A 26721-nucleotide genomic window follows, 5' to 3' on the forward strand; every position below is an offset into this window, starting at 1 on the left:
TCTATTTTTCTTCTACATTCTCCTGTAGTTTTACCATCATGATTTTCTACAGATTTCTGGAACAATTGTATTTTTTATTTTGCAGCTACTGACCAGTACGGATGAGGAAACTTACATGCCAGATGAGGAGGTGCAGGAGGTACATTCTGCTCTCCCAATGTGTTGTCATAACTACCTTAACGGGACGTTACATGTCTGGTTAGACACCGTACATTCGGTGCGCGTCACTTTTCTTCAAAGCCAAAATTCCTAAGCACACTGTTTTTCCTCTGCAGCCAATGGTCTTACTGATGAGCAGCTCATGTCATGATCTGAGAGGTCAGGAGATGGGGTTACTGCTGGGAGGGCCAGGGGCAGGGTATGCAAACTGCCACCCTCCACCACAATATGAAGGAATAGACTTGTCACCCTCACAAGGTATGTACCTGCCAGCCAACCTTGCCAATGTCCAAGTCAAATCTACTCCAGGGTCCATTATTTGGTAGAATTACCACAATGTTCGGTTATAGACGAAAGGTTTGACTTATGGGAAGTCTTTTTTTTAATCCACCTGGATATTTTGATGTTACCCAGTCATGAATATATATTAGGTATGAATTGAATATTGAATACATTTTCTTCACTAGTGTAGAAACTGATACAACATATCCTTAAAATATGACAATTATATGGTATAACAACTTTCTTAAACTCCATCTTCTGCTGTTTTCCTCTCTCAGAGTCGGAGGAGGTTGAAGAGAAGGAGAGGAGGAGTGAGGTGTCTATGAGGGAGGGATGGAGTGAGGTGTCTATGAGGGAGGAGAGGAGTGAGGTGTCTATGAGGGAGGGGAGGAGTGAGGTGTCTATGAGGGAGGGACGGAGTGAGGTGTCTATGAGGGAGGAGAGGAGTGAGGTGTCTATGAGGGAGGGGAGGAGTGAGGTGTCTATGAGGGAGGGACGGAGTGAGGTGTCTATGAGGGAGGGGAGGAGTGAGGTGTCTATGAGGGAGGGGAGGAGTGAGGTGTCTATGAGGGAGGGGAGGAGTGAGGTGTCTATGAGGGAGGTGAAGAGTGAGGTGTCTATGAGGGAGGGGATGAGTGAGGTGTCTATGAGGGAGGCGATGAGTGAGGTGTCTATGAGGGAGGGGATGAGTGAGGTGTCTATGAGCGAGGAAGAGAATGGCCCCAGTGGACTGGCTGTGTTTGGCCTGTTCATCATGAAGCACAGCTACATCAGCGCACTCATCATCATGATGGTAAACCACTTCCTTTCCACAACGCTATTAAAGTTTTGGTGTAGACATTAGTCATTCAACAATTAACTCTGAAAACAATTCCTTCAAAAGTCTAACTGAATAGAGCTACGTTACCTTCACATTACCTTGCAATCTTTAAACATGAACATGGGTATGACTATAAGATGTGTGGCATGCCTCCTGTGTTCCTTCAACCACTCAGGTGTGGAGCATCACCTATAACAGCTGGCTGACGTTCGTCCTGCTGGTGTGGTCGTGTGTGATCTGGATGATGCGTGACCGCCGGCGCTACGCCATGATGAGCGCTCCCTTCCTGGCGGTGTACGGCACCTTGCTGTTGCTGCTCGCCTTCCTGAGCGGCCTGAGGCTGCGGCGGGATGAGCTGTACCCTGGCCTGCCACATGCCATGCTGGTGGACTTTGACATGGCTATCTACCCAGCACCCTGCATCCACCTGGGAGGCAAAGTGTTGTACACCTTCAGCTTTTGGCTGCTGTTCCGGCAACAACAGAAGGAGAAACAGGAAGAGCAGGATCTCAAGGAGTCTGACGAGTCTCTGGAAGAAGTGAAAGTACTCCCACGTATGGACTCCTCTCTTTATATGCACCCTTTATGGCTTTACATTGATAACGTCACGTTCTCGAATTCAGTTACGATGCATTAGAAATGGATGTGATATTATTCCTAGGTGTTTATAACAAGCTTCACTTAACAGTGCTCTCTAACTCATAGGTGTTTGAACCTTGGCCCAGGTACGGTGACATGTTCTACATTGTGCTCCTCCTCTCCCTCAGCGGATGAAGGTGAAACCTCTCCCATAATGGAGATGCTGGGTTCAGCGGTCAAAGGAAACCTGGTGAAGTACTGGATCCTGTTCTGCTGCTCCATGTTCTTTGTGGTCAGCTTCTCCGGGAAGGTGATGGTCTACAAGATCCTCTACATCGTGCTGTTCCTCTTCTGTGTCGTCCTCTACCAGGTGGGCCTCATATATATGACTCCTAGAGAGCGTTGTGGTGTATGTCAGTGGTGATGTGTATGCTGCACATGATATACAATGTACAGTACAACTTTACTGTCCATGTTCCAGGGAACAACGGATATTACTGAACTCCTCCAGATTGCACACATCTCAGGGTGGCCGGTAGGCTAGCAGTTAAGAGCGTTGGGCCCGTAACCGAAAGGTCGAATCCCCGAGCCGACAGGTGATACATCCGTCGTTGTGCCCTTGAGCAAGGAACTTAACCCCAGTTGCTCCTGTATGTCGCTCTGGATAAAAGTGTGCGCGGTAAATCACATGGTAAATCACATGGTAAATCACATGGTAAATCACACATACGAGACGCTATAAACAGTCGGATGTTTTTCAGAAGGGAAGGGAGCGAGAAACAAATGTACTCTGTGAAAGATACGATTGTGTCAAACAAACAATCATAGTGGCTGTGGAATAGTTTCGTTCGATAGCTATATTAGTGGGTTTACCCCGAAAGATTAATCCGACTCTGACTATGCAACTATCTTATCACTGACCTCACTATCGGTATGACACATTTACCGCCCGGCCTTACGGCCAAGACCTCAACAACAGCCAAAGGCTCTAAACTCTTATCAATAGAGCTTCCGTTATGAATATTGATCCGACCTCGTGAACACAGACACAAAACATTTCCGCGGCCATTTTCCTGGTTTCCCTCCCCGTCTGGTATTTCCGCTGACCTTTCAGCGCTGACCACTTACCTAATGGCCGAGCTACGACCTCACAGCACGCACACTGTCAGAAAGCCAATATGAACCTGACGTTTATCAGTGCCAGCAGCACCGCTGTTTCACACACTGTCTGACTGAGGGGAAATAAACAGCAATTGAGTAAAAGACGTAGGTGTTCTTACGTAAACAAATGTTGAATTTGAAATGAACATTTCAAGACACTGATGATAGATGGGCTCCCGAGTGGCGCAGCGGTCTAAGGCACTGCATCTCAGTGCTTGAGGCGTCACCACAGAGACCCTGGTTCGAATCCAGGCTGTGTCACGACCGGCTGTGGTTGGGCGGCGCACAATTGTGTCCGGGTTCGGCCGGTGTAGGCTGTCATTGTAAATCAGAATTGGTTCTTAACTGACCTAAATAAAGGTTAAATAAAAATAGATGGTTGTGAAAAGGCAACTTGTTTTGTGGTCGCCTGTTGTCATATGAAATTTGTAACATATTTTACTGTTAATATTGCTCGCTATGGCCACCTTTGATTACAAAACATCCTGGGGAGCAATATTAACAGTAAAATAAGTTATTTTATAAAGATCAATCTAACCCTGTGATTTCCCTCGGTAACTAGACAAATTTCATAGTGATTTGACCTGATTAGCATCATGGGATCTATGTTACCATTCCTCAGATCCGTTGTGACGTGTGGAGGCGAGTGCTGAAGTACTTCTGGGCGGTGGTGGTGGGCTACTCTATGGTGGTCCTGATTGCCATCTACATGTACCAGTTCAAGACTGTCTCTGGCCTGTTCAGACAGATCATGGGCATGTCTGAGGAAGGGTGAGTGGGCATAGTGGCACTGTGGCAACCCTGTACATTCACAACACTGCTTATACCTCCATATTGTTGTAGTCATCCCAAGACTTTGATGTACTACATTGTTAATTGATTGATTGATTCATTCATTGGCGCAGAATTACTCATATATTGTACCCTATGTCTAGAATTCTCCCTGATGGTCCATGGCTAAGGAACATTTGCGATTCACAGTGTCTTTGCATTCTGTGACTGAGTTATTTTTATACAGATGTAGTAGGATCTTAATTTTATCACTATTTTGTTGCTGCGATTTTTCCTGCACGGCAGGAAATGCAAACTTGTGGTGTATTTCAGTTTTAAAAAGGATTCTTTTAAGTTTGTCAGACTTGACTTTGAAGAAAAATGTATCAACCCCTACCAAAAAGTGTCCACATAATCCACATAATAATTCATATTTGCTGCTGTAGCAAACTGGCTCAAAATGAAGATCCTACATCTGTTCGCTCAGTGCTGTCCCTGTCCCGCTCTGTCCTCTAGTCTGCGTGATCTCGGGTTGGAGCAATATGATACTGTGGAGCTGTCTGCTCGGATCCTCCTCCCTGCAGCCTTCCTATTGGCCTGCATCCTGCAGCTACACTACTTCAACCAGGACTTCCTGGATCTCACCAACCTGGACAACGTACCTGTCCACCACGGACCAACCAGGTGGGACAGCTTACCTGATCGCAACCACTGGGATAATGTGCTTTATATCAGGGAGGAGGGAAATATTAGTCAATTGAAGTGTTTCTCTTGTGTCAACTGGTATTTTTAGAGACATACATTTTCTTAATAAAAAAAAATATGTACAATGGAGGTGGAGGCTGCTGAGGGGAGGACTGCTCATAGTAATGTCTGGAACGGTATCAAACCGCTCCAGCCATTAACACGAGCCCGTCCTCCCCAATTAAGTCGCCACCAACCTCCTGTGCTGCAGAGAGATATTGAACATATTGATCTGATTGGTCCCAAAAAAATGGTGTAATACTTGCTGGGGTGTTCTTTCCTTTTTGGGGGGGGGGAAACAAGCTGTCTGTCATTCTCCACCCATCTCCTCTATGTTGTTGTGTCTCATCTGTTCTGTCCATCTCTTCACCCAGAGAGGAGGAGCTGAGGAACTCCGTCAATGTGATAGCTGACATGTAAGAGCTGTATTTTTGTCTCTGTGGGCGGCATGCTTCACACAGTGGATTGCTCAGAGTTTGAGTCATCTTTTAAACAACCGTAGTTAGGCAAAAGCAAGGAGTGTAAAAATAGGTTCCTCTCATGGTATGATAGATAACACGTCGGCGCCGTTATACGGCGAAAGCGGCACCCTTTGAGCGTGCACATATATCATTTCATTCCATCCGTCCGTCATGAATTCGGAGTCATTTAAAATACGTCTTTTTCAGATCATTTCATGGAATGGATTTCTACCACTGTAAGTGCAGTGTTTAATTGGTGTTTGTTTTTCCTCAGAATGAAAGAAAACGTTGAAAAGTTACAGAAACGGTACGTTCTTCAAACACTTTCTTCCTCTACGTGGATGAAAACAGACCATGTATTGCATCACATATATATATCATGTTGTCATACCGTATAATGTATTAAAATGATTACATCCACGATGGACTTGCCTACCCTCTCTCTGCTAGGATGGCGAAGGAGCAGAGCGAGCAGACGAGTGGGGAGTCGGAACGTGTGGGGAGTCAGGACACGTTGGAGAATGATGGACTGTCTGCCTCATCAGAGAAACCCGAGGAGGAGCAGGGGGGAACAGGTGTGTGCCAAATAGACGCTGAGATTCCGATTCTAATTTACTGTACGAACAGTACATTTTAACAGCACAACGACAGTACAAGCAAACACGCCACATAAACAAAAGTCTGGGAAATCTAGCACAGCATTTCAGATCTCATATCTGACCTTATATCTGACCTTGAGTCTGATGTCCTTTTTGTGTCTGTCAGTTCCCCCAGAGGAGCGTCTGACCCAGTGGGGGTTGATCGTGGACCGGGCCAGCCTACTGCTGTTCCAGGCTCTGGCTCTCTTCCAGCGGGCTCAGGAGATGGGCTGGAGGCTGCTGGAGGTTCACAGCCTCAAGATTGTTTCCACTGGCATCATCTGGGTGTCCCTACAAGAGGTCAGATGTCTTTATGTGACCCTTGAACTCCACATTCTCATTGTACCGTGACCCCATTTATAGTACCTTCTATATTGTATTTACTGCATTTACACTGCCCTGATTTTCACCACCTAATATGTTATGCAGTGTAGGGCGTCTGCACAAAACATTTGTTTTCTTTCTTTTTTCTTTGTGCCCAAGGTGTCCCTGATGAACTTCATGTTCCTGGTTCTGTGGACCTTCGCCCTGCCCTTCCCCCGGCTCCGCCCCATCGCCTCCAGTGTGTCCTCGGTCTGGGCCTGTGTCATGGTGGTGTGTAAGATGCTGTACCAGCTCAAGGTCATCAAACCTCTGGAGTACTCCTCCAACTGCACCGCTGTGAGTTCACTTACCACTAGCATGCGAAACACTGACCAAATATTCACTAATTATTCCACAGGCACAGCAATATATACTCAGTCATGGTTGGCTCCCAAGGGGATTATGTCGTCGTGTAGATACAATGGACTGTGTGTGCGTGTGCAATGCTTGCGTACGTGTGACTATCTACGTTTACAGTAGTATGTGTCTCTGTGTGTCAGAGCCTGGTGTCAGCTAACGGGACAGGGCTGGAGGGGAACATGGCAGAGCTGCTGAGGAGGTCTGTGCTGTATGTGAAGCCTGTTGACCCAGCCATATGGTGTGGAGCCCTGCGCAAGTGTGAAGACAGGATCCTGCCCTGTCTCAGCGTAAGACCAGCTTCTTACTCTGTGTCCGTGGTTATTCAGTAATATCGACGTAATTTGTCAATCCTGCCATGCACTGTATAACCATGAAATGAATTGAAAGAGAGATTTTGAGATATATGCATATTAATAACAGATTAATGCATATCGGTAAATACGGCACATGTAAATGAATATCCTCTCTATTATTAGCAAGGTAGCTTCATTGATCTGTGGTTCTATAGTTCTGTGGTCTGAGTGTTCTTCGGTTGTGTTTTTCTTTGATGTCAGAACCACCTGACGGTGCTGGGGCTGCTGGTGTTTGAGGTGACGGTCTCTCGACACCAGCTCTACTACCGCCTTCACAACAACCTCAAGGTCCCCACCTTCAGCATTATCTTCCAGGGCATCACACGCCAGCACCTGGACCATGGCATCCTGCCCTGCATCAAGTACTTTGTCAACTACTTCTTCTACAAGTTTGGCCTGGAGGTAGAGTAGCTCCAACCGATTCTTGGGGCCTCAATAGCCTCTTTTAAGGTTGACTTCCATTTGAGATTTGTATGACCTTTGCAGTGTTTTAATTTGAAATGCGGCTTCTGAAGTTATCTATAGTCGTCTTTGCTGTTAATCTATATGTTTTAATTTTTGTAGTGTCATCACGGTGGTTGTATAGCTCTTTGAGATGGTCCTCCTGTCCCCCAGGTGTGCTTTGTGGTGGCGGTGAATGTGATTGGCCAGCGGATGGATTTCTACTCGCTGCTGCACGCCTGTGCCCTGATGGCCGTTCTGTCACGACGACGCAGGAAGGCCATGGGGGAGGTGTGGCCTAAGTACTGCTGCTTCACTGCAGGACTCATGGTGCTGCAGTACCTGCTCTGTATCGGCATCCCTCCCGCTCTCTGTGTCGGTAAGGAGAGACATGCTAAATGACGCTGGCAAAATGACGCTGACATCACATGCATTTCAGATGTTGAAGGAAGGTTAGAACATGTATTTTTCCGGACGTTGAAAATATGTACATCGAAAATACGTATTTTCAGGACATCGAAAATAAGTATTTTACGGATGTCAAAGAGACATCTAATGGGGACGTTGAAAATATAAATTACAGACGTTGAAAATATAAATTACAGACGTTGAAAATCTGTATTTCCGGTCATTGATTCTATGGACAAATTTCAACTGCACATACATTCTCAAAGACGTACGCATTATATCACAATTACAGTGGGGCAAAAAAGTATTTAGTCAGCCACCAATTCTGCATGTTCACCCACTTAAAAAGATGAGAGAGGCCTGTAATTTTCATCATAGGTACACTTCAACTATGACAGACAAAATGAGAAAAAAAATCCAGAAAATCACATTGTAGGATTTTTAATGAATTTATTTGAAAATTATGGTGACAAAATAAGTATTTGGTCAATAACAAAAGTTGATCTCAATACTTTGTTATATACCCTGTTGGCAATGACAGAGGTCAAACGTTTTCTGTAAGTCTTCACAAGGTTTTCACACACTATACTTTACTGTGCTATACTGTATTGTACTCTACTTTTCTTTACTGGGCTGTGTACTGTAATGTACTCTGCTGTGCTCTACCATACTGTCCTGTCCTAACTTCTGAAACATAGATGTCTGTGATTGGTTCAGATTTGGTCTGGTCCAGACGTATGCGGACGTTGAAATCAAGGCCGGTCCAGACCGGACCAAATCTGAACCAAACCTAGACGTCTATATTTGTGCCAAATAAAGGTCAGTCCAGACATGACCAAAAAGAAAGACGTTAGACGTTAGTAATTAGCGTTGGTAATTGCTTAATGGAAAGTGTAGGCCTATACCCGTTCACTACAGTACTTAATAGCAAGATCAATGGAATTCTGGCCTAGTTGAAGGAGATTCCACTATAATGCTTAGGCTACCAGGCATGATGTTTCACGGTCATGGCTGCCATCCCATTTCTGACACCAATGTAGCGAATAACAAACCCTGGTCATGGAGTAAAGAGCACGCACCCTAGTGGATCAATCAAAAATGTCTATATTTGGGCCAAATCAAGGCCAGTCTGGACCAAATCGGTACCAAATATAGACATTCATGATTGGTTCAGATTTGATCCGGTCCGGACTGGACCAAAAATCAACGTCAGTAGACGTTTAAATCAAGGCCGGTCCAGGCCGCACCAAAAAAATACCTAAAAAAGACCAACTGGTCCAAATAGGAGCAAAAAAAGACATCCAAATGACATCACCTGACGGTAAACGCTTAGTGGGAACCATCTTCTTCACCATAGTTAAAGTGTGATTAGGATTTGAGTGACACGTGTGGTGGAATTATTGTAATCAAAAGGAGAGACTTTTAGATTTTTTTTCCAAAACAATCTTACTTTATTATTTAATTACTGCAGTAATGGAGCTGGTTGGTAATCACCCCTGGAGGTGATCACTGAGAACTCAACGAGCGGATTTGAGCCACAGCATTTTATAGCAAAGTCCATCCTCCTGGATGTTCATGACAAACAACAGATGTATGGAATGTGTCACAGGGTTAAGATTTGTGTGAAAGATACTAATCATTCACAGCAGACAGTATCTCATTGTGTAGAGGCCAAGGTCTGGCCCAGGGGTCATCTCTCCCTGGTACCATATAGAACAGAAACATTAACTCATGCTCTGGAATGCGGTATCCCCAAATACATCGTAAATCTCCTGTCAGTGTTATCTCACGGAGGTCCACTTTCAGTTCACACAGTCACAATAGAGTAATAAGAACCCTCTATTCTGTTGCATAAAACAACCATTTGATGCAATAAAGTATTATAACATAATCTTGCAATTTTTCTCTCACACATGATTGCATATTACATAGGCCTTAAACCAGAGTAACTTTTGTGGCCAGTATCTACAAAGTGACTTAGGGTAGGAGTGTTGATCTAGGATCTGTGCATACAATATTATTAATTATGATCTAAAATACTAAACTTATCCTAGATCAGCATTCCTACTCTGAAACTCCTAATGGAACATAAATATTAACGCAAAATGCAACAATTTCAAAGATTTTAATAAGTTATAGTTCATATAACGAAATTAGTCAATTTAAATAAATTCATTAGGCCCTAATCTATGGATTTCACATGACTGGCAATACATACATGCATCTGTCGGTCACAGATACCTTCAAAAAAAGGTAGGGGTGTGAATCAGAAAACCAGTCAGTATCTGGTGTGACCACCATTTGCCTCATCTCCTTCACATTGAGTTGATCAGGCTGTTGACTGTGGCCTGTGGAATGTTGTACCACTCTTCTTCCATGGCTGTGCGAAGTTGCTGGATATTGGCTTGAACTGAAACATGCTGTTGTACACATCGATCCAGAGCATCCCAAACATGATCAATGGGTGACATGTCAGGTGAGTATGCAGGCCATGATAGAACTGGGACATTTTCAGCTTCCAGGAATTGTGTATAGGTCACATGGGGCCATAAATTATTATGTTGAAACACGAGGTGATGGCGGTGGATGAATGGCCCAACAATGAGCCTCAGGAACTCGTCACCATGGGGCATTCAAATTGCCATCGATAAAATGCAATTGTGTTTGTTGTCCGAAGTTTATGCCTGCCCGTATCATAATCCCACAGTCACCATGGGGCACTCTGTTCACAAAGTTGACATCAGCAAACTGCTTGCCCACACAATGCCATACACGACGCTGTCTGTGGTTGTGAGGCCGACTACCAAATTCTGTAAAACGACATTGGAGGCGGCTAATTATCTGTCAACAGCTCTGGTGGACATTCCTGCAGTCAGCATGCCAATTGCCCGCACCCTCAAAGCTTGAGACATTTGTGGCATTGTGTCGTATGACAAAACTGCACATTTTAGTGGCCTTTTATTTTCCCAAGTACAAAGTGAACCTGTGTAATGATCCTGCCGTTTAATCAGCATCTTGATATGCCACATCTGTCAGGTGGATGGATTATCTTGGCAAAAGAGAAATGCTCACTAACAGGGATGCAAATAAATGTGTGCCCAACATTTTAGAGAAATAAGCTTTTTGTGCTTATGGAACATTTCTGTGATCTTTTATTTCATCTCATGAAACATTGGACCAACACTTTACATGTTGCGTTTATATTTTTGTCCAGCGTAACTTCTCAATCTTCTCTTCTCTCTGTCAGATTATCCATGGAGGACCTCCAGTCAGGCTTTGACCTCCAACCTCATCAAGTGGCTTTACCTGCCTGACTTTGCCATGCGTCCCTCCCCTTCCTTCATCCTCTGTGAGTCTCTTGATGTTCATCCCAGCCATTTCCAAATTCACAAATTGTGGGGAAATCTCACATTGGCATTCATTCTTGACTTACGTGGAAGTATGAGTTACATGCATATCTCAAGGATTCAGGCCATTGTCTACTATATATAGTGTATACTGTAAATCCCTTCATACACCATCAATCTGTATCTCCTGCATAAGTGAACAAGGCAGCCATTTTGTTTTGCTGTGTGTCCAGACGACCACCTCCTGCTGCTGTGCTCCACGCTGCAGTGGCAGGTGTTTGAGGAGGAGAACCGGGCTGCTGTGCGCCTCATGGCAGGGGAGAACGTGGAGATCAGCCGCAGCCTGGACCCGCGTTCCTTCAACCAGTACATTCCCGTCAACAACTTCCTCCAATGCAGGTCAGAGGGATCTCTTCGCTAGCGTGCGCTTTAGACAACTGCTTTGTCGTTTTCGTGAAACGTGGCCTGATTAGGAAAACTTTGAATTTTCAACTAGGGTTTTTTTCCCATGGTCTGGAAAAAAAATCTTGGACCTACTCATATGGTTATATGGATATGTATGTGTCTCTCCTTACCTCAGGTCCTACCTGGACATCGCCAAAGTGTTTGTGTTCAGCTACTTCTTCTGGCTAGTGCTGTGCCTCATCTTCATCACGGGCACCACCCGCATCAACATCTTCTGCCTAGGCTACCTGGTAGCCTGCTTCTACTTCATGCTGTTTGGAGGAAGCCTGCTAATGAAGCCCGTACGATACATCCTCAGGCTCTGGGACTGCCTCATCGGATACACTTGCTTCGTCATTGGCATGAAGAACCTGCTATCGGTACGTTAGCTAACTAATTATTAATTGCCTAGGATAGCCTATGCTAATAACCCAGTCGATTTTAATCACTCGTCAGTGCTAACTGCCTGTTCTGTGTTAGTGCTTCACAAACTTCACAAACTCACTGTCTCAAGTCCAGTCTTCTCTCTCCTCTGTGCTATCTGTCTTGCTGTATGTGTGTCCACAGCTTGGCTCGTGTGCTTATCTGGACAGCCTGTTGAAGAATGGCTGCTGGCTCATTCAGGCCTTCAGCATGGTCTGTACAGTCAAAGGCTATGATGTCTGTAAGTGTGACTGATAATACCGATCAACACACTCTGTGTGTGTGTGTGTGTGTGTGTGTGTGTGTGTGTGTGTGTGTGTGTGTGTGTGTGTGCGTGCGTGCGCGTGCGCGCGCATCTTCTCAGTTGTGTATATATATGTGTGTGTGTTCCCAGCTGCTCCTGATGATGAGTGTGAGCTGCCGGAGGGGGAGGCGGGCATTGTGTGGGATGCAATCTGCTTCACCGTGCTCTTGGCTCAGAGAAGGGTTTTCCTCAGCTACTATTTCCTGTATGTGGTGTCTGACCTCAGGGCATCCAAGATACTGGCCTCCAGGTTAATAATAACAATCATCATCATTTAGTTACTGACCACTTCCCGATCAATGATTTTAGATGTTTTTAGAATACTTTGGTACTATTGGAAATAGTCATGTTTATCTATGGAATGGTACCAACTGAAAGTAGGACTTCATAGGTTGTTTGTCTCTCATATTTCAAGGGGTGCTGAGCTCTTTGAAGCCAAGGTGAAGAAACTGGTTGCTGCCAGATTGGAGATGGAGAGGAAGTCTGTGGCGACGCTGAAGAAGCAGTAAGACTTATTCCACAGCAGTTTGTTTGTTCTCATTTAGTTTTCAGTCTAATGGGTTTGCTATTGTTGCATTGTTTGAATTCACTGTGTTGATTCCTTCCTCTAGGATGGAGAAGATCAAATCCAAACATAAGAGTAAGCCTAACCAGGGAGACGCAGCAACGCCCCCTGCTGATATAGTGCCAAAGGGTGAGCCTCATGGGGCTAGCTAGTGGAAGTTGTCCTTAACCACTGACGGAGGGTCAGTTCTTAAACATATACTCTTTGACCGGATCTTTGTATTTCCCCCTACTAGAGTTGGTGCTTTACATCCATTTTAAGGTGGTGGGAGACTCAACTCGTCATGATCATTATTCTTGTCATTCTCACTGAACGAATGGATACATTTATGATGTCAGGATGAATGGGTGAACATGTTTTCCAGGTGAGAGTGAGAAGGCTGGGAACGATCAGGGGAAATGGTGGAAACCATGGGTCTCTCGGCCTGGCGGTAAGTGTTCCATAAATCGAACTAACATGAATCCGATTTTGTCAGTTGCAGAAAAAAACCTTGAATGGGGAAATGGGATGGATATGGCTTGAAAAGATAAACAACGTGCTTGATTCCACCTTATTAGATCGGGTGCTGAATCCTCGTGTGTGTATATAATGGGATATGGTTTCATTTCATCTCATTATAAATACTCACTTTTTGATTCAAGTAAATCAAAACCATTTATATACTGCAACAGTATAAAGTAGGATGTATATGTAGGAGTTTGTCTTTGTCGTCTGCCACTTCTGTCGTTTCCCCTCAGTTGAGAACAACTGTGGCTACCATCTTTTTGAGAGTGACAGTGAAGAGGAAGAGGAGGAAGTCCAGGAAAAGAAAGAGGAAGAGGCTCCACTAAAGAAGAAATCTTCTTTTCAGGCGAGGGCCATAAAAGACAAACTATAAAGACTAGTAAAAATAGTATGTGTGGATGTTTTTGAATGTGATGTCAAACTGTGTGCCTCCTTTCTCCACAGATAGCCTATGAGGCATGGGCCACAAGCTCCAAAGCAGCCCTGGATTTGCACAAAAAAGAAGAAAACAAGATGAAAAATGAGGAGAAGAGGAGGGCAAAGAGAGAGCTGCAAAGACAGCAAGGTAAAGAGGGGCTCGTTTGCATGGGGCTGTTTGCATAATGTTGTCATAGAGACAAAATAATAGTGTATTATTTTGTGTCGTTGTCTGATCCAAGGCATTGAGAGAGCCGAGTCTCACGAGTTGGACGAGTTGGAGGTGGAAGAGAGCGATGAAGAGGAGGAGAAAGGTAAACATTCCACCTCCAGACCCTTCATGGATATACAGTAGACTAACTAAGTCCTTGCAATGCTTCTAACTTGATAGGTTTCTAACGACTCCCTCCTCTCTCACAGATAACCTATTTCAGAGGATCATCTACTCACTCAAGTTTCTATGGGTGTTTATCCTGTCCCTTTTGGATGACGTCACTGAGGGCCTTAACTCTTTCTGCAAAGATAACCAGGACATCACCAAAGTGCTACGCTTTGAGAGGGCTCTTCTCGGCCAGCAACAGAAAAAGGTGTGTGAAACATTCATCCACTCTAACTCTCCAAGATGCTTTTTGTGTATTGCAGGGGATACTTCCATTTGACTTCACTCAATTGAACTCTGTTTTAATGATGTCCTGCCTGCAGTGATGATAGTCTTTTACTTGTATCTTTTCCCCCTGTGCCTTCGACAGGGGAAAGAAGTGTCACAGGAGAGCGTGACGCGCTTCTATGAGAACTGGATTTCTAGGCAGAGCACTCTGGCCTCGCTGGAAGACCAAGATGACATAGTTCTCCCCATCTCCTCCCCACCACCTGTACCCTCATCACCGCGAGGTTACTCAAAGCTGAAACACACCCATTCCAAAATCTCCTGGGGTAGCAGCTTGTCCAGGTCTGCATTGATGTAACACCTATCGTCATGATTAGTGAATTCATTTCTATTCCGTACGTAGACGTCATGTGTTATACAGAACGGATTACTTTTGAATGAATGATGGAGTAGTATTTTCTATTACTATGTTATTCTGCATTATAACCTCCTATATGGAGGATTTATAAATGGCCTCGTAAGACCAGGGTGGTCACCATGTTTCCCTGTCGTCATGTCTTAGCTGCGTGACGGACGAGACCCTGCTGGGGTCTCGACAGCCCACTCTGGATGAGCTGGATAACCCTCCTCTACTCCAGCCAACCGCCGAGCAACTCAGACGGAAACTACTGAAAACTGCCAACCTGGACCTTGGCTCATTTGACAGCGAAGTCCCTCCACCAAGGTGATGTTTTTGTTGTTGTTTTATTTATTAAGATCCCCATTAGCCGGCGCCAATGGTCGACGGCTAGTCTTACTGTGGTCCGACACATAACGGAAAAAATCATTACAGACTAAATCATTTACAATTGATCTACATTTAAAAGCATTAACATGTCGTGTGTGTGTGTGTGTGTGTGTGTGTGTGTGTGTGTGTGTGTGTGTGTGTGTGTGTGTGTGTGTGTGTGTGTGTGTGTGTGTGTGTGTGTGTGTGTGTGTGTGTGTGTGTGCATCTATCAGTTACACATACATGTCAGTACATACACACAACAAGTAGGTCACATGGGGGAGAGGCGATGTGCCGTGAGGTGTTGTTTTATTTGTTAAAAAAAAAAAACAGGTTTGCTGTTCACTTGCGCTATATTAGATGGAAGGGAGTTACATGCACTCATGGCTCTGTATAATACTGTATGTTTCCTTGAATTTGTTCTGGACCCGGGGGACTGTGAAAAGACCCCTGGTGGCATGTCTGGTGGGGTAAGTGTATGTGTCAGTGCTGTGTGTAAGTTAACTATGCAAACAACTAGCAATTTCCAACACATGAATGTTTCTTATAAAAACAAGAAGTGACATAGTTAGTTTTACTCAACTCTTAGCCAAGAGAGACTGGCATGCATAGTTTTAATACAATGAAGAGAGCCAGGAGAGACTGGCATGCATAGTTTTAATACAATGAAGAGAGCCAAGAGAGACTGGCATGCATAGTTTTAATACAATGAAGAGAGCCAAGAGAGACTAGCATGCATAGTTGTAATACAATGAAGAGAGCCAAGAGAGACTGGCATGCATAGTTTTAATACAATGAAGAGAGACTGGCATGCATAGTTTTAATACAATGAAGAGAGACTGGCATGCATAGTTTTAATACAATGAAGAGAGCCAAGAGAGACTGGCATGCATAGTTTTAATACAATGAAGAGAGCCAAGAGAGAATGGCATGCATAGTTTTAATACAATGAAGAGAGCCAAGAGAGACTGGCATGCATAGTTTTAATACAATGAAGAGAGCCAAGAGAGACTGGCGTGCATAGTTTTAATACAATGAAGAGAGCCAAGAGAGACTGGCATGCATAGTTTTAATACAATGAAGAGAGCCAAGAGAGACTGGCGTGCATAGTTTTAATACAATGAAGAGAGCCAAGAGAGACTGGCATGCATAGTTTTAATACAATGAAGAGAGCCAAGAGAGACTGGCATGCATAGTTGTAATACAATGAAGAGAGCCAAGAGAGACTGGCATGCATAGTTTTAATACAATGAAGAGAGCCAAGAGAGACTGGCATGCATAGTTTTAATACAATGAAGAGAGCCAAGAGAGAATGGCATGCATAGTTTTAATACAATGAAGAGAGCCAAGAGAGACTGGCATGCATAGTTTTAATACAATGAAGAGAGCCAAGAGAGACTGGCATGCATAGTTTTAATACAATGAAGAGAGCCAAGAGAGACTGGCATGCATAGTTTTAATACAATGAAGAGAGCCAAGAGAGACTAGCATGCATAGTTTTAATACAATGAAGAGAGCCAAGAGAGACTGGCATGCATAGTTTTAATACAATGAAGAGAGCCAAGAGAGACTAGCATGCATAGTTTTAATACAATGAAGAGAGCCAAGAGAGAATGGCATGCATAGTTTTAATACAATGAAGAGAGCCAAGAGAGACTGGCATGCATAGTTTTAATACAATGAAGAGTAAAAGGTGCCACTCTGTTCTGGGCCAACTGCAGCTTTTCTAGATCTTTCTTTACAGCACTTGACCATATGACTGGACAATAATCAAGATAAGATACAACTAGAGCCTGCAGGACTTGATTTGTGGAGTGGGGTGCCAAAAGAGCAGAGCATCTCTTTATTACAGACAGACCTCCCCATCTTTACAACCATCTCTTTATTATGGACAGACCTCCCCATCTTTACAACCATCTCTTTATTACAGACAGACCTCCCCATCTTTACAACCATCTCTTTATTACAGACAGACCTCCCCATCTTTACAACCATCTCTTTATTACAGACAGACCTCCCCATCTTTACAACCATCTCTTTATTACGGACAGACCTCCCCATCTTTACAACCATCTCTTTATTATGGACAGACCTCCCCATCTTTACAACCATCTCTTTATTACAGACAGACCTCCCCATCTTTACAACCATCTCTTTATTATGGACAGACCTCCCCGTCTTTACAACCATCTCTTTATTATGGACAGACCTCCCCATCTTTACAACCATCTCTTTATTACAGACAGACCTCCCCGTCTTTACAACCATCTCTTTATTATGGACAGACCTCCCCATCTTTACAACCATCTCTTTATTAGACAGACCTCCCCATCTTTACAACCATCTCTTTATTACAGACAGACCTCCCCATCTTTACAACCATCTCTTTATTATGGACAGACCTCCCCATCTTTACAACAATCTCTTTATTACAGACAGACCTCCCCATCTTTACAACCATCTCTTTATTACAGACAGACCTCCCCATCTTTACAACCATCTCTTTATTACAGACAGACCTACCCATCTTTACAACCATCTCTTTATTATGGACAGACCTCCCCATCTTTACAACCATCTCTTTATTACAGACAGACCTCCCCATCTTTACAACCATCTCTTTATTACAGACAGACCTCCCCATCTTTACAACCATCTCTTTATTACAGACAGACCTCCCCATCTTTACAACCATCTCTTTATTACAGACAGACCTCCCCATCTTTACAACCATCTCTTTATTACAGACAGACCTCCCCATCTTTACAACCATCTCTTTATTACAGACAGACCTCCCCATCTTTACAACCATCTCTTTATTACAGACAGACCTCCCCATCTTTACAACCATCTCTTTATTACAGACAGACCTCCCCATCTTTACAACCATCTCTTTATTACAGACAGACCTCCCCATCTTTACAACCATCTCTTTATTATGGACAGACCTCCCCGTCTTTACAACCATTGAATCTATATGTTTTGACCATGACAGTTTACAATCTAAGGTAACACCATGTCATTTCGTCTCAACTTATTCAACAGCCACACCATTCATTACCAGATTCAGCTGAGGTCTAGAACTTAGGGAATGATTTGTACCAAATACAATGCTGTAAGTTTTAGAGATGTTCTGGACCAGTTTATTACTGGCCACACATTTCAAAACAGACTGCAATTCTTTAAGGGTTTCAGGGACTTCATTAGTGTCATGTCTACTCCTGCTCCTCCTCTCTGGCGCTTTGTCGCCAGTTGTCTAATCATTACGCACACCTGCCACCATCGTCCTTCGCGGCGTAGTGTGTTACCAATTGTTTTCTTGGTGACTACGGTCCCAGCTGCCTTGAGATCATTGACAAGATCCTCCCGTGTAGTTCTGGGCTGATTCCTCACCGTTCTCATGATCATTGCAACTCCACGAGGTGAGATCTTGCATGGAGCCCCAGGCCGAGGGAGATTGACAGTTCTTTTGTGTTTCTTCCATTTGCGAATAATTGCACCAACTGTTATCACCTTCTCACCAAGCTGCTTGGCAATGGTCTTGTAGCCCATTCCAGCCCTATGGGACTCCCAATCACGGTCGGTTGTGATACAGCCTGGAATCGAACCAGGGTCTGTAGTGGCACCTCTAGCACTGAGATGCAGTGCCTTAGACCGCTGTGCCTCTTGGGTGCCAGTTAAATAATCATTCAAATAATTGGCAACATCAAATGGTTTTGTGACGAATAAGCCATCTTTCTGCCCATAATTTCAGTTAAAGTACTCCAGTTTGTTCCCCCATCATTATTTAGCATTGATCTTGGCTTCATAATACAGTTTCTTCTTCTTTTTTTGTTGAGTTTAGTCACATAATTACTCAACTTGCTGTAAGTCAGCCAGTCAGATGTGCTGCCAGACTTATTAGCCACTCCTTTTGCCCCATCTCTTTCAACCATACAGTTGTTTAATTCCTCATCAACCCATGGAGCCTTAACAGTTCTAACAGGATTTAGCCACTATATTGTGATCACTGCATCCAATGAGTACGGATACAGCTTCAGAACAAAGTTCTACAGTATTAGCAAAACTGGGATCAATACATGTGGATGATCCTGTTCCTGTAGTGTTTGTAAACACTGATTAATAACCTAAACCAGATTACAGGCACTGGTTACAGTGATAAGCTTCCTCTTGAGCAGACAGCTGGATGAAAACCAGTCAATATTCAGGTTCCCAAGAAAGTAGACCTCTCTGTTTACATCACATACACTATGAAGCATTTCACACATATTATTTCAATACTGATTGTTAGCACTTGGTGGCCTATAGCAACACCCCAAAAGAATAGGCTCCAGATGTGCCAAGTGAACCTGCAACCACAACACCTCAATAACACTTGACATAAGATCTTCTCTAAGCATTACAGGGATATGGTTCTGAATATATACAGCAACAACTCCCCCAAAAGTATTCCTGTCTTTCTATAGATCCTGCCTTTCAATATCCTTGTATTGCTACGACTGTGGCATCAAATGAATTATCTAAGTGGTGACTTCACTTAGGCACTTATGGTTTTTCTCTACTCTGTATACCAGACTTACTGTATATATTGTTTCATATTTACTCACTCTCTATACACCTCTATAAACTCTATCTTAATAGTGTCTTTGACTCCGTCTTATTACTTTCTATAATTACATTTTTCAGCAGCCATGATGATACTGTTCCTGATAAGGAGGGCCGTGAAGGAGAGGATGCATGTAAAAAGGAGGGGGAGTCTACAGCGGAGGAGGAGTATAGAATGGAGAAGGAGGAATGGAGGGAGGAAGAAGAGGAAGAGAGGGAAAAGGCTGTGATGTTTTCAGGATTTATCTCCCTGGACTATCTGGAGTGTGATGAGAAGTGCGACGATTTCCCAGACTCCCCCCGGCCTCTGAGTGAGACCAGGAACCTCACGGCTAGTGAGCTGCTGCTCAACAAGTCAGTCATGGGAGATTGGGACTTTGTGGTTTTTCTGGGTTACAATTGTGGTATAGTCAAGTGGACCCATTCAGTTGTGTCACATTACCTCGTAGTAAATTAAAGTTGAGTATCACATATTCAATTTACACTTCAGGATACTCACATACTGCTTTTGCCCTCTATTGCAGCATGTTTGATGACGATGAAATTGAAGAGTCTGATAAGTTTTTCCAGTCTCTCCCGAGGCACCTGAGACTGGTGTTTGCCCTGTACAACACCATGGTGTCGAAGTCAGAGATGCTGTGCTACTTTGTGATCATCCTGAACCACATGGTGTCTGCCTCCCTGCTCAGCCTGATCCTGCCTATCCTCATCTTCCTCTGGGCCATGCTGTCTGTGCCTCGCCCAACCAAGCGCTTCTGGATGACTGCCATCATCTACACAGAGGTACGCACAGCAGGCACCCCCAACAGATTGATATGTTGATTGGCTGGTTGGTTGATTGGTTAGATGGAGGGTTGATTGATGATTCCTATCTCTTCCAGCTGATTGTGGTGGTCAAGTATTTTTTCCAGTTTGGCTTTTTCCCCTGGACCACCTCGGTCTACCGAGGCATCAATGCAGACCGGCCCTTTGCTCTGCCCAACATCATTGGGGTAGAGAAGAAATATGGCTATGTTCTCTTTGACTTGATACAAATTCTGGCTCTGTTCTTCCATCGCTCCATTCTGAAGGTACTGGCGGGAATGGTGGTTTCTGTGTTACATCATACAGGGTATACTAAAGCACAACTTCTCAAAACGTTCTTCTTCTCTCCATAGTGCCACGGTCTTTGGGATAACAAAGAGGTGGAGATGCCGGACTTCTTCAAGAAGTTAAAGAAGAAGACGGAGAAGATTAAGATGAGTGGAGGAGAAAAAAAGGGGGATGAGCCGAAGCGAAGACTGCCCTGCCTCCCTCTCCAGGCCTCGACTGCGTCCTTGTTTTGCAGATGTGGAAAAGCCAACTCCATTGAGACAAACGGTACATACATTCAGCAGCATAAGCATAGTGCTGAAAACATCTCATTTGTTTGAAAGCGTACTGAAGTTGAAATGGTGACAGATGTGAAACGTTACCCAACCTGAAACTACGACCGTCTCTTGATGTGGATGGGATATTCTTACAGGTGATATGCGGCTCACAAAGCGCCACTCCAAGAAGAAGAGGCACCACAATAAAGTTCCCCTGACCAGGAAGGAGAGCATCAAAAAGCTGATTAGAGAAAGGATGCTGGAGGCTAAAGCTGCGATCATTGAAGTGTGAGCATTTAGTGCACTATCATGTACTGAAATGTGTTGTCGGTGTGTTCTGTACTGAGATGTGATTACTTTATCCTATCCAAGGAATACCTAGGATAGGTGTGATTTTGCACTGATACTGTTAATTACAGTCGCTCATCTCCATGTAAATGTATAAATGGCAGTTTAAAAACAAGTTCAGGCAGCAGCACTTTTGACTGGACATGAATGCATCTTTAAGTGCCGATTTTTGGTTAAAAACTGAAAGAATATTTTCAGCCATGGTCGTCTTTTGTCTTCGCAGTGCCCTGCATATATACCTACCCATCAGGCAGTTCTTCTATGACATAATTCACCCAGAGTGCAGCCCAGTGTGTGACGTCTACGCTCTCATGTTTCTGATTGACGTGGTCAACTTCATTGTCATCATATTTGGATACTGGGCGTTTGGGGTAAGTGCCTGTTTGAGTCAAATATTGTATTTGGAAAGTTATTAGGCCTATTTGTTTCCAGTGGATTTCTTTCACTGTTTTCTTTTTTTGTGTGTCGGAACAGAAACACAGTGCTGGTGCTGACATCACAGATGCTCTTGGGGAGGACCAGGTCCCATCGGCCTTCCTGGTCATGCTGCTCATCCAGTTTGGCACCATGATAGTGGACCGCGCTCTGTACCTCCGCAAAACCCTAATGGGAAAATGTGTCTTCCAAGTGGTGCTGGTGTTTGGTATCCACTTTTGGATGTTTTTCATACTCCCTGGGGTGACTGAGAGGTCAGAGTTCATGTTTACTACTGTGTAAATAAACATGCAATAATAAAACATTTAAAAAAGGAGCTGCTTATTTACCTTTTTCATTGTCATTCTCTTGTGTTCTAGGAGGTTCAACATGAACCAGGTGGCACAGTTGTGGTACTTTGTGAAGTGCATCTACTTTGGCCTCTCCGCCTACCAGATCAAGTGTGGCTACCCAAATTGTGTGCTGGGAAACTTCCTGACCAAGAACTACAACTACCTCAACCTATTCCTTTTTCAAGGGTACAGTCGATGCTCTATGTTAGATAAGCAAAGGCAAGTTGAAAAGCCTTCCACTTCCTTGTAAGGGTCTTAGATAATCCCATAATACCAGTGCATTGGGTTGTCCATGTCTCCTCCTCAGGTTTCGCTTGGTTCCGTTCCTCATAGAGCTGCGTGCCGTGATGGACTGGGTCTGGACCGACACCACCCTCAGCCTGGGCAGCTGGATCTGTGTCGAGGACATTTATGCCAACATCTTCATACTCAAGTGCTGGAGGGAGTCGGAGAAGGTAGCTGGGATGCCGAACTGCCAATAGGCTGGTAGCAGTTGACAGTTCAACTCATCTCTGTAGAGTATATCTGATTGATAGTCGATGGTGAATCACTATAGAATTGAAGGGGTTTGTCTGTCTTCGTTTGATGTCTATGAACAATAGAGTATACTAAGTATTCTTGTATCAAGAATAATTGTGTTCAACTTGAACTGATTTGAAATTGTGTTGAATTATGAATTTGTACAGAAATACCCACACATCCCAGGGCAGAAGAAGAAAATGGTGGTGAAGTATGGAATGGGTGGCTTCATCATATTCTTCCTCATCGGTGTTATCTGGTTCCCCCTCCTCTTCATGTCATTGGTCAAGTCAGTGGCTGGAGTGACCAATCAGCCTCTAGATCTCTCTATTCAGCTCAGCATCGCAGGATATGAGGTTTGCGATGGCCCCATCAGCTCACAATCGCTCTGTTTTCTGTGATGTTTTTTCTTCTTCTGTGAAACTGTTAATGCTGCTGTGGTTTTCTGTGTGTGTTTCTCACAGCCAATGTTCACAATGAGCGCCCAGGAGCAGAACCTGGTGCCATACTCAGTTGCAGGCCTCAACCGGCTCAACAACCTCTATGCCACTCACCCAGTAAGTGTTCTCCATCTCGCTACAACAAGTTGCAAGTTTGAGGACCTCTGACGTACTCCTCTCTCTCTCTACCTCTCATTCTCTCCTAGTCAGCTATGCAGTTCCTTGGGAACTACATGGCTGAGGACATTGTCATTGCAAAGATCAAGAGTGATGCCAGTCTGCTGTGGAGCATCAGCCCTGCCAGCCGTGACGCTATGATCCATGAACTCAGCAACTCCACCCATATCTACATCACCCTGCGATGGGTACTACTCAGGTACATGCAGTGTAGCAGGACCAGCTACGAACAGGCGTTGGATAGGGCTCTGGGTTGGTTATACGTGAATAGGGTCTAACACCGTTGAGGCTCAAGGACTGTCTTTTTTTGACTTTGTCTAACTGCCAAGACCGTATGATTGGTGAAATAAACATACACCATATGATACAGCCATAAACAACTAGACGTAACCAGTGAGTGAGTGGTTGTGATATCACTCTGAGTTTGCACATGTGCCCCTCCTCCCAAGGAATGCGTCTCTGTCGATGAACGTGGAGACCATGGGGGAACACACTGTGAAGTATGAGGACCGGACCCTGAGGGATCAGATAGTTCAGATGCTCAAAGGGACACGCAGTGACTCTGTGTGAGTCTCATCACAGCACTCTCACTATATCATCAAATGTTATTGGAATTCACAGCCACAGTCAACATTACATCAATAAAATAACTAGATAGCTAGATGCTAGCTAGATGTAAAGGAACTTATTACATTCAGAATAACCCCAACTATAAAATAGACGATCACAACGGTTATTATATATTGGTGTTGATATGCTCAACAAGTCTCATTCATTCTCTCTGATAGGATAATTGAGTCTCTCCTGCCCAAGTTCCTCAGAGGTTCCGGAGGACCTGTGTCCAATATGGCCACCCGTCTGAAAGTAGGTTAGTGACACTATTCAACCATCATACTATATAGAACCCTCAAACTCAACTTTGGACCTCTTATGGTAAGAGTTCAATACCCCTGGTATAGAACATCAACATAACAAATGCAGATGTGTGTATTACTATGGGATCTTTAAAATGTCATGGTCTCTGCTTCTCGTTTGATTCAAATCTTCCCTGTCCCATCTAACACCGCAGAACACTCGGATCGGCCTGAGGACCTGCAGACTTTTGCCTTCTTCTTGCCCCTGTCCATCAAACTACAACGCGCAGAAGACAACGGAAGTGCAGAGGGGGGTCAGTGGTGGATAGTGCAGGAATGCACTCCTGGACAGGGGCACATCCAGAGCAGCTGCCACAAGATTGAGATAGTGGTGTTCAACGACAAAGTCAGTCCCCCCAGCCTGGATGCTCTTGCAGGACAGGGGTAGGTTAAAAAACAAAACCTGTGCAATGCTTCCCCAGGAGCCATTTACATTTTGAGAGGACTATCCCTTTAACTTGTTTTGTTCTCACTGCTAAATAAAGTCTCTTTCTGCCCTTTTCCAAACCTTCAACCTGATTCCACCTTGCTACGGCAGAATCGTGGGCCTGTACATGTCTGTGGTGCTGGTCGTCGGGAAGTTTGTCAGGGAATTCTTCAATGGGATATCCCGCTCAATTATGTTTGAGGAGCTGCCGTGTGTGGATCGGGTGTTGAAGCTCTGCACGGACATCTTTGTTGTGCGAGAGACTGGCGAGATGGAGCTGGAGGAAACACTGTTTGAGAAGCTCATCTTCCTGTATCGCTCACCGGAGACCATGATCAAGATTACCAGAGAGAAGAGCGACTAGAGAGCATGATGACATTTGTTATGAAGAGGACGAGTTGGCTTTTGGTTCTTATCTGGGGTGTATTCATCATGCCGATTTTGCAACAGAAACCGTTCAGTCAAATTTTGTAACAAACTAGTTTCTATTGGACAAATTCAGGTAGGTCCTTCCCTGTTTCATTTAATAACCAAACAGCTTCCATTGCAAGATGTAATGAATACACCCCTGGAGTTGCACTTTGATTGTACTCCTGCACAATGCATGCATTTTTCAGTGACTTATGATTTTACAACGGAAGACCATAGGCCAATCAGAAGTGTTCCAAATGTTAAACAATTTAATTTAAGTTTAGTTGCAACATCATAGATGTTTTGTATAAAGCTGATAGAAATACATGATGTAGAACAGACCTGCTCCTCTCTCAACATTCTGTAACTTTACACACTGAACACGACCCCGTTTCAATCCACTGAAAAGCTTATCTAAAAGTATTCATTCTCATTTCACACTGTAGTTCATGTTCAGTATTTAATTCAATGAATAAAATATTTGAACTACAAGGCCAAGTTCAGAGCTTTTAGCCTACTTTTACACATGTTCACAGTTAATATTGGCAGATAAGGCATGAGTTAATCTAGCAGACAATTCTTTTTTAGATGGGAGTTTTATTTAATTTTCTTAATTACAAATTAAAGGGGAAAAATCAATTCTGTTAAGTTTTCCATCTCTCGACAAATCTAGATGTAACCCTTGCGTTGTCATCCATCACAAAGATATGTTGGCCGGGACAATGACAAATCCTCTTGGTCCCGAAGAACTTCCATTACATGATGACGTACTCAGATCCTGCAAGATAAAGTGTGTCAAGTTAAACTGATCTTAGAAACTAGTAGCTAGCTATTTGTTGAGAACTACAGATTATCAGAGTAATGACCATAGACAATCTGATATAGAGCTGATATTGTCCTGCTATGGGCATTAAGGTGTGTTGATAATCTGCAGTTCTGTAGTGATCTACGTCTATGGTAAAGACAAATACTTGACATGCTTACTTGGCAGCTGCAGTAAGTACAAAAAAAATAGCAGGTGTGATAGCAAGAGCAGATGAGACAATATGGTGTGATGGTTAGTGGGTGGTATATGAATTGAGGTCCAGCATCCCCACATTCTATCCCCAATACTGTAGTGATTTCTGATTTGTCTATTCAACACTTACATGCTACAGCCTTTGGTACGTAGACTTTGACGCTGGACTCGGCAACCTTCAGTGCCTCGACTTTGAACTGGGGTTTCAGTGCCGCACGCACTGCACTTGCGCAGATCGCAGAGAAGCGAATGTAGCTGCAGAGGACACAGATAATCACACTTTATCCAACATGCCGAGGCTAGCATCTGAATGATACTTAATTCATTGTCATGTGTTCTTAAACCACGATGATACGTATAACAAAAAGAGTGGTACCACACCAATTAAGACAATCGATATAACTCACGGGAAACACGTTAGCTAGCTTGTCAAGTTCATTGAACGTGTTAGCATTCCGGCTAGCTGGATAGTCATATCCATCACACCAGAGCTCTCAAGCAAATATGCAATTTAGTAACTACATAATTTAAGTGCATCACCTTACAATCAGAATACAAGCAAACTGTAATATTGTGTTAAATATACAATACATTTACCTAAGGCCAGCTTGTCTCCAGTATGCAACCATTTTGCCAGCGATGTTTCGTTCAAGGACAACTCGGAAATGTGCGCGATGACGTCATTAGCGTGGACTCGTCTTCTTTTTGGGGATTTGGTTGGCGGATCGCATACAAATTTTAAGTGCATATACCGCCACCTACTGTACTGGTGTGTGATTCCATTCACGGCCTACCTACATTAAATGATTGTCCTTTTTTATTGAAACTT

The 26721-nt window shown here is 43.9% G+C and overlaps 2 protein-coding genes across 2 annotated transcripts; one reads left to right on the plus strand and one right to left on the minus strand.

Moving 5' to 3' along the window:
* Positions 1–1006: 1006 nt before the first annotated feature.
* Positions 1007–25593, plus strand: LOC118361114 (piezo-type mechanosensitive ion channel component 2-like). The gene is made up of 43 exons (XM_052484227.1): positions 1007–1234; positions 1437–1815; positions 2029–2210; positions 3624–3772; positions 4289–4456; positions 4891–4932; positions 5252–5284; positions 5428–5552; positions 5743–5915; positions 6099–6275; positions 6479–6625; positions 6893–7093; positions 7307–7511; positions 10788–10889; positions 11121–11286; positions 11468–11711; positions 11899–11995; positions 12149–12308; positions 12474–12563; positions 12670–12752; positions 12988–13053; positions 13361–13473; positions 13572–13692; positions 13787–13858; positions 13965–14131; positions 14294–14493; positions 14714–14875; positions 19604–19876; positions 20047–20305; positions 20404–20592; positions 20680–20881; positions 21027–21159; positions 21443–21590; positions 21694–21908; positions 22014–22172; positions 22294–22441; positions 22673–22861; positions 22970–23062; positions 23152–23321; positions 23572–23688; positions 23911–23990; positions 24192–24420; positions 24575–25593. The coding sequence occupies exons 1-43, from the start codon at positions 1007–1009 to the stop codon at positions 24825–24827; spliced, it is 6909 nt and encodes a 2302-aa protein (XP_052340187.1). The 3' UTR covers positions 24828–25593.
* atp5f1e (ATP synthase F1 subunit epsilon) lies at positions 25452–26658 on the minus strand. Its single transcript, XM_035741210.2, has 3 exons — positions 26490–26658; positions 26023–26147; positions 25452–25652 (listed from the first exon to the last, which is right to left on the minus strand). Coding segments are annotated over exons 1-3 (159 nt in total). The 5' UTR covers positions 26522–26658; the 3' UTR covers positions 25452–25650.
* Between the last annotated feature and the right edge of the window lie 63 nt (positions 26659–26721).

The sequence above is a fragment of the Oncorhynchus keta genome, chromosome 28 (assembly GCF_023373465.1).
Source record: "Oncorhynchus keta strain PuntledgeMale-10-30-2019 chromosome 28, Oket_V2, whole genome shotgun sequence".
Lineage (NCBI taxonomy): Eukaryota > Metazoa > Chordata > Actinopteri > Salmoniformes > Salmonidae > Oncorhynchus > Oncorhynchus keta.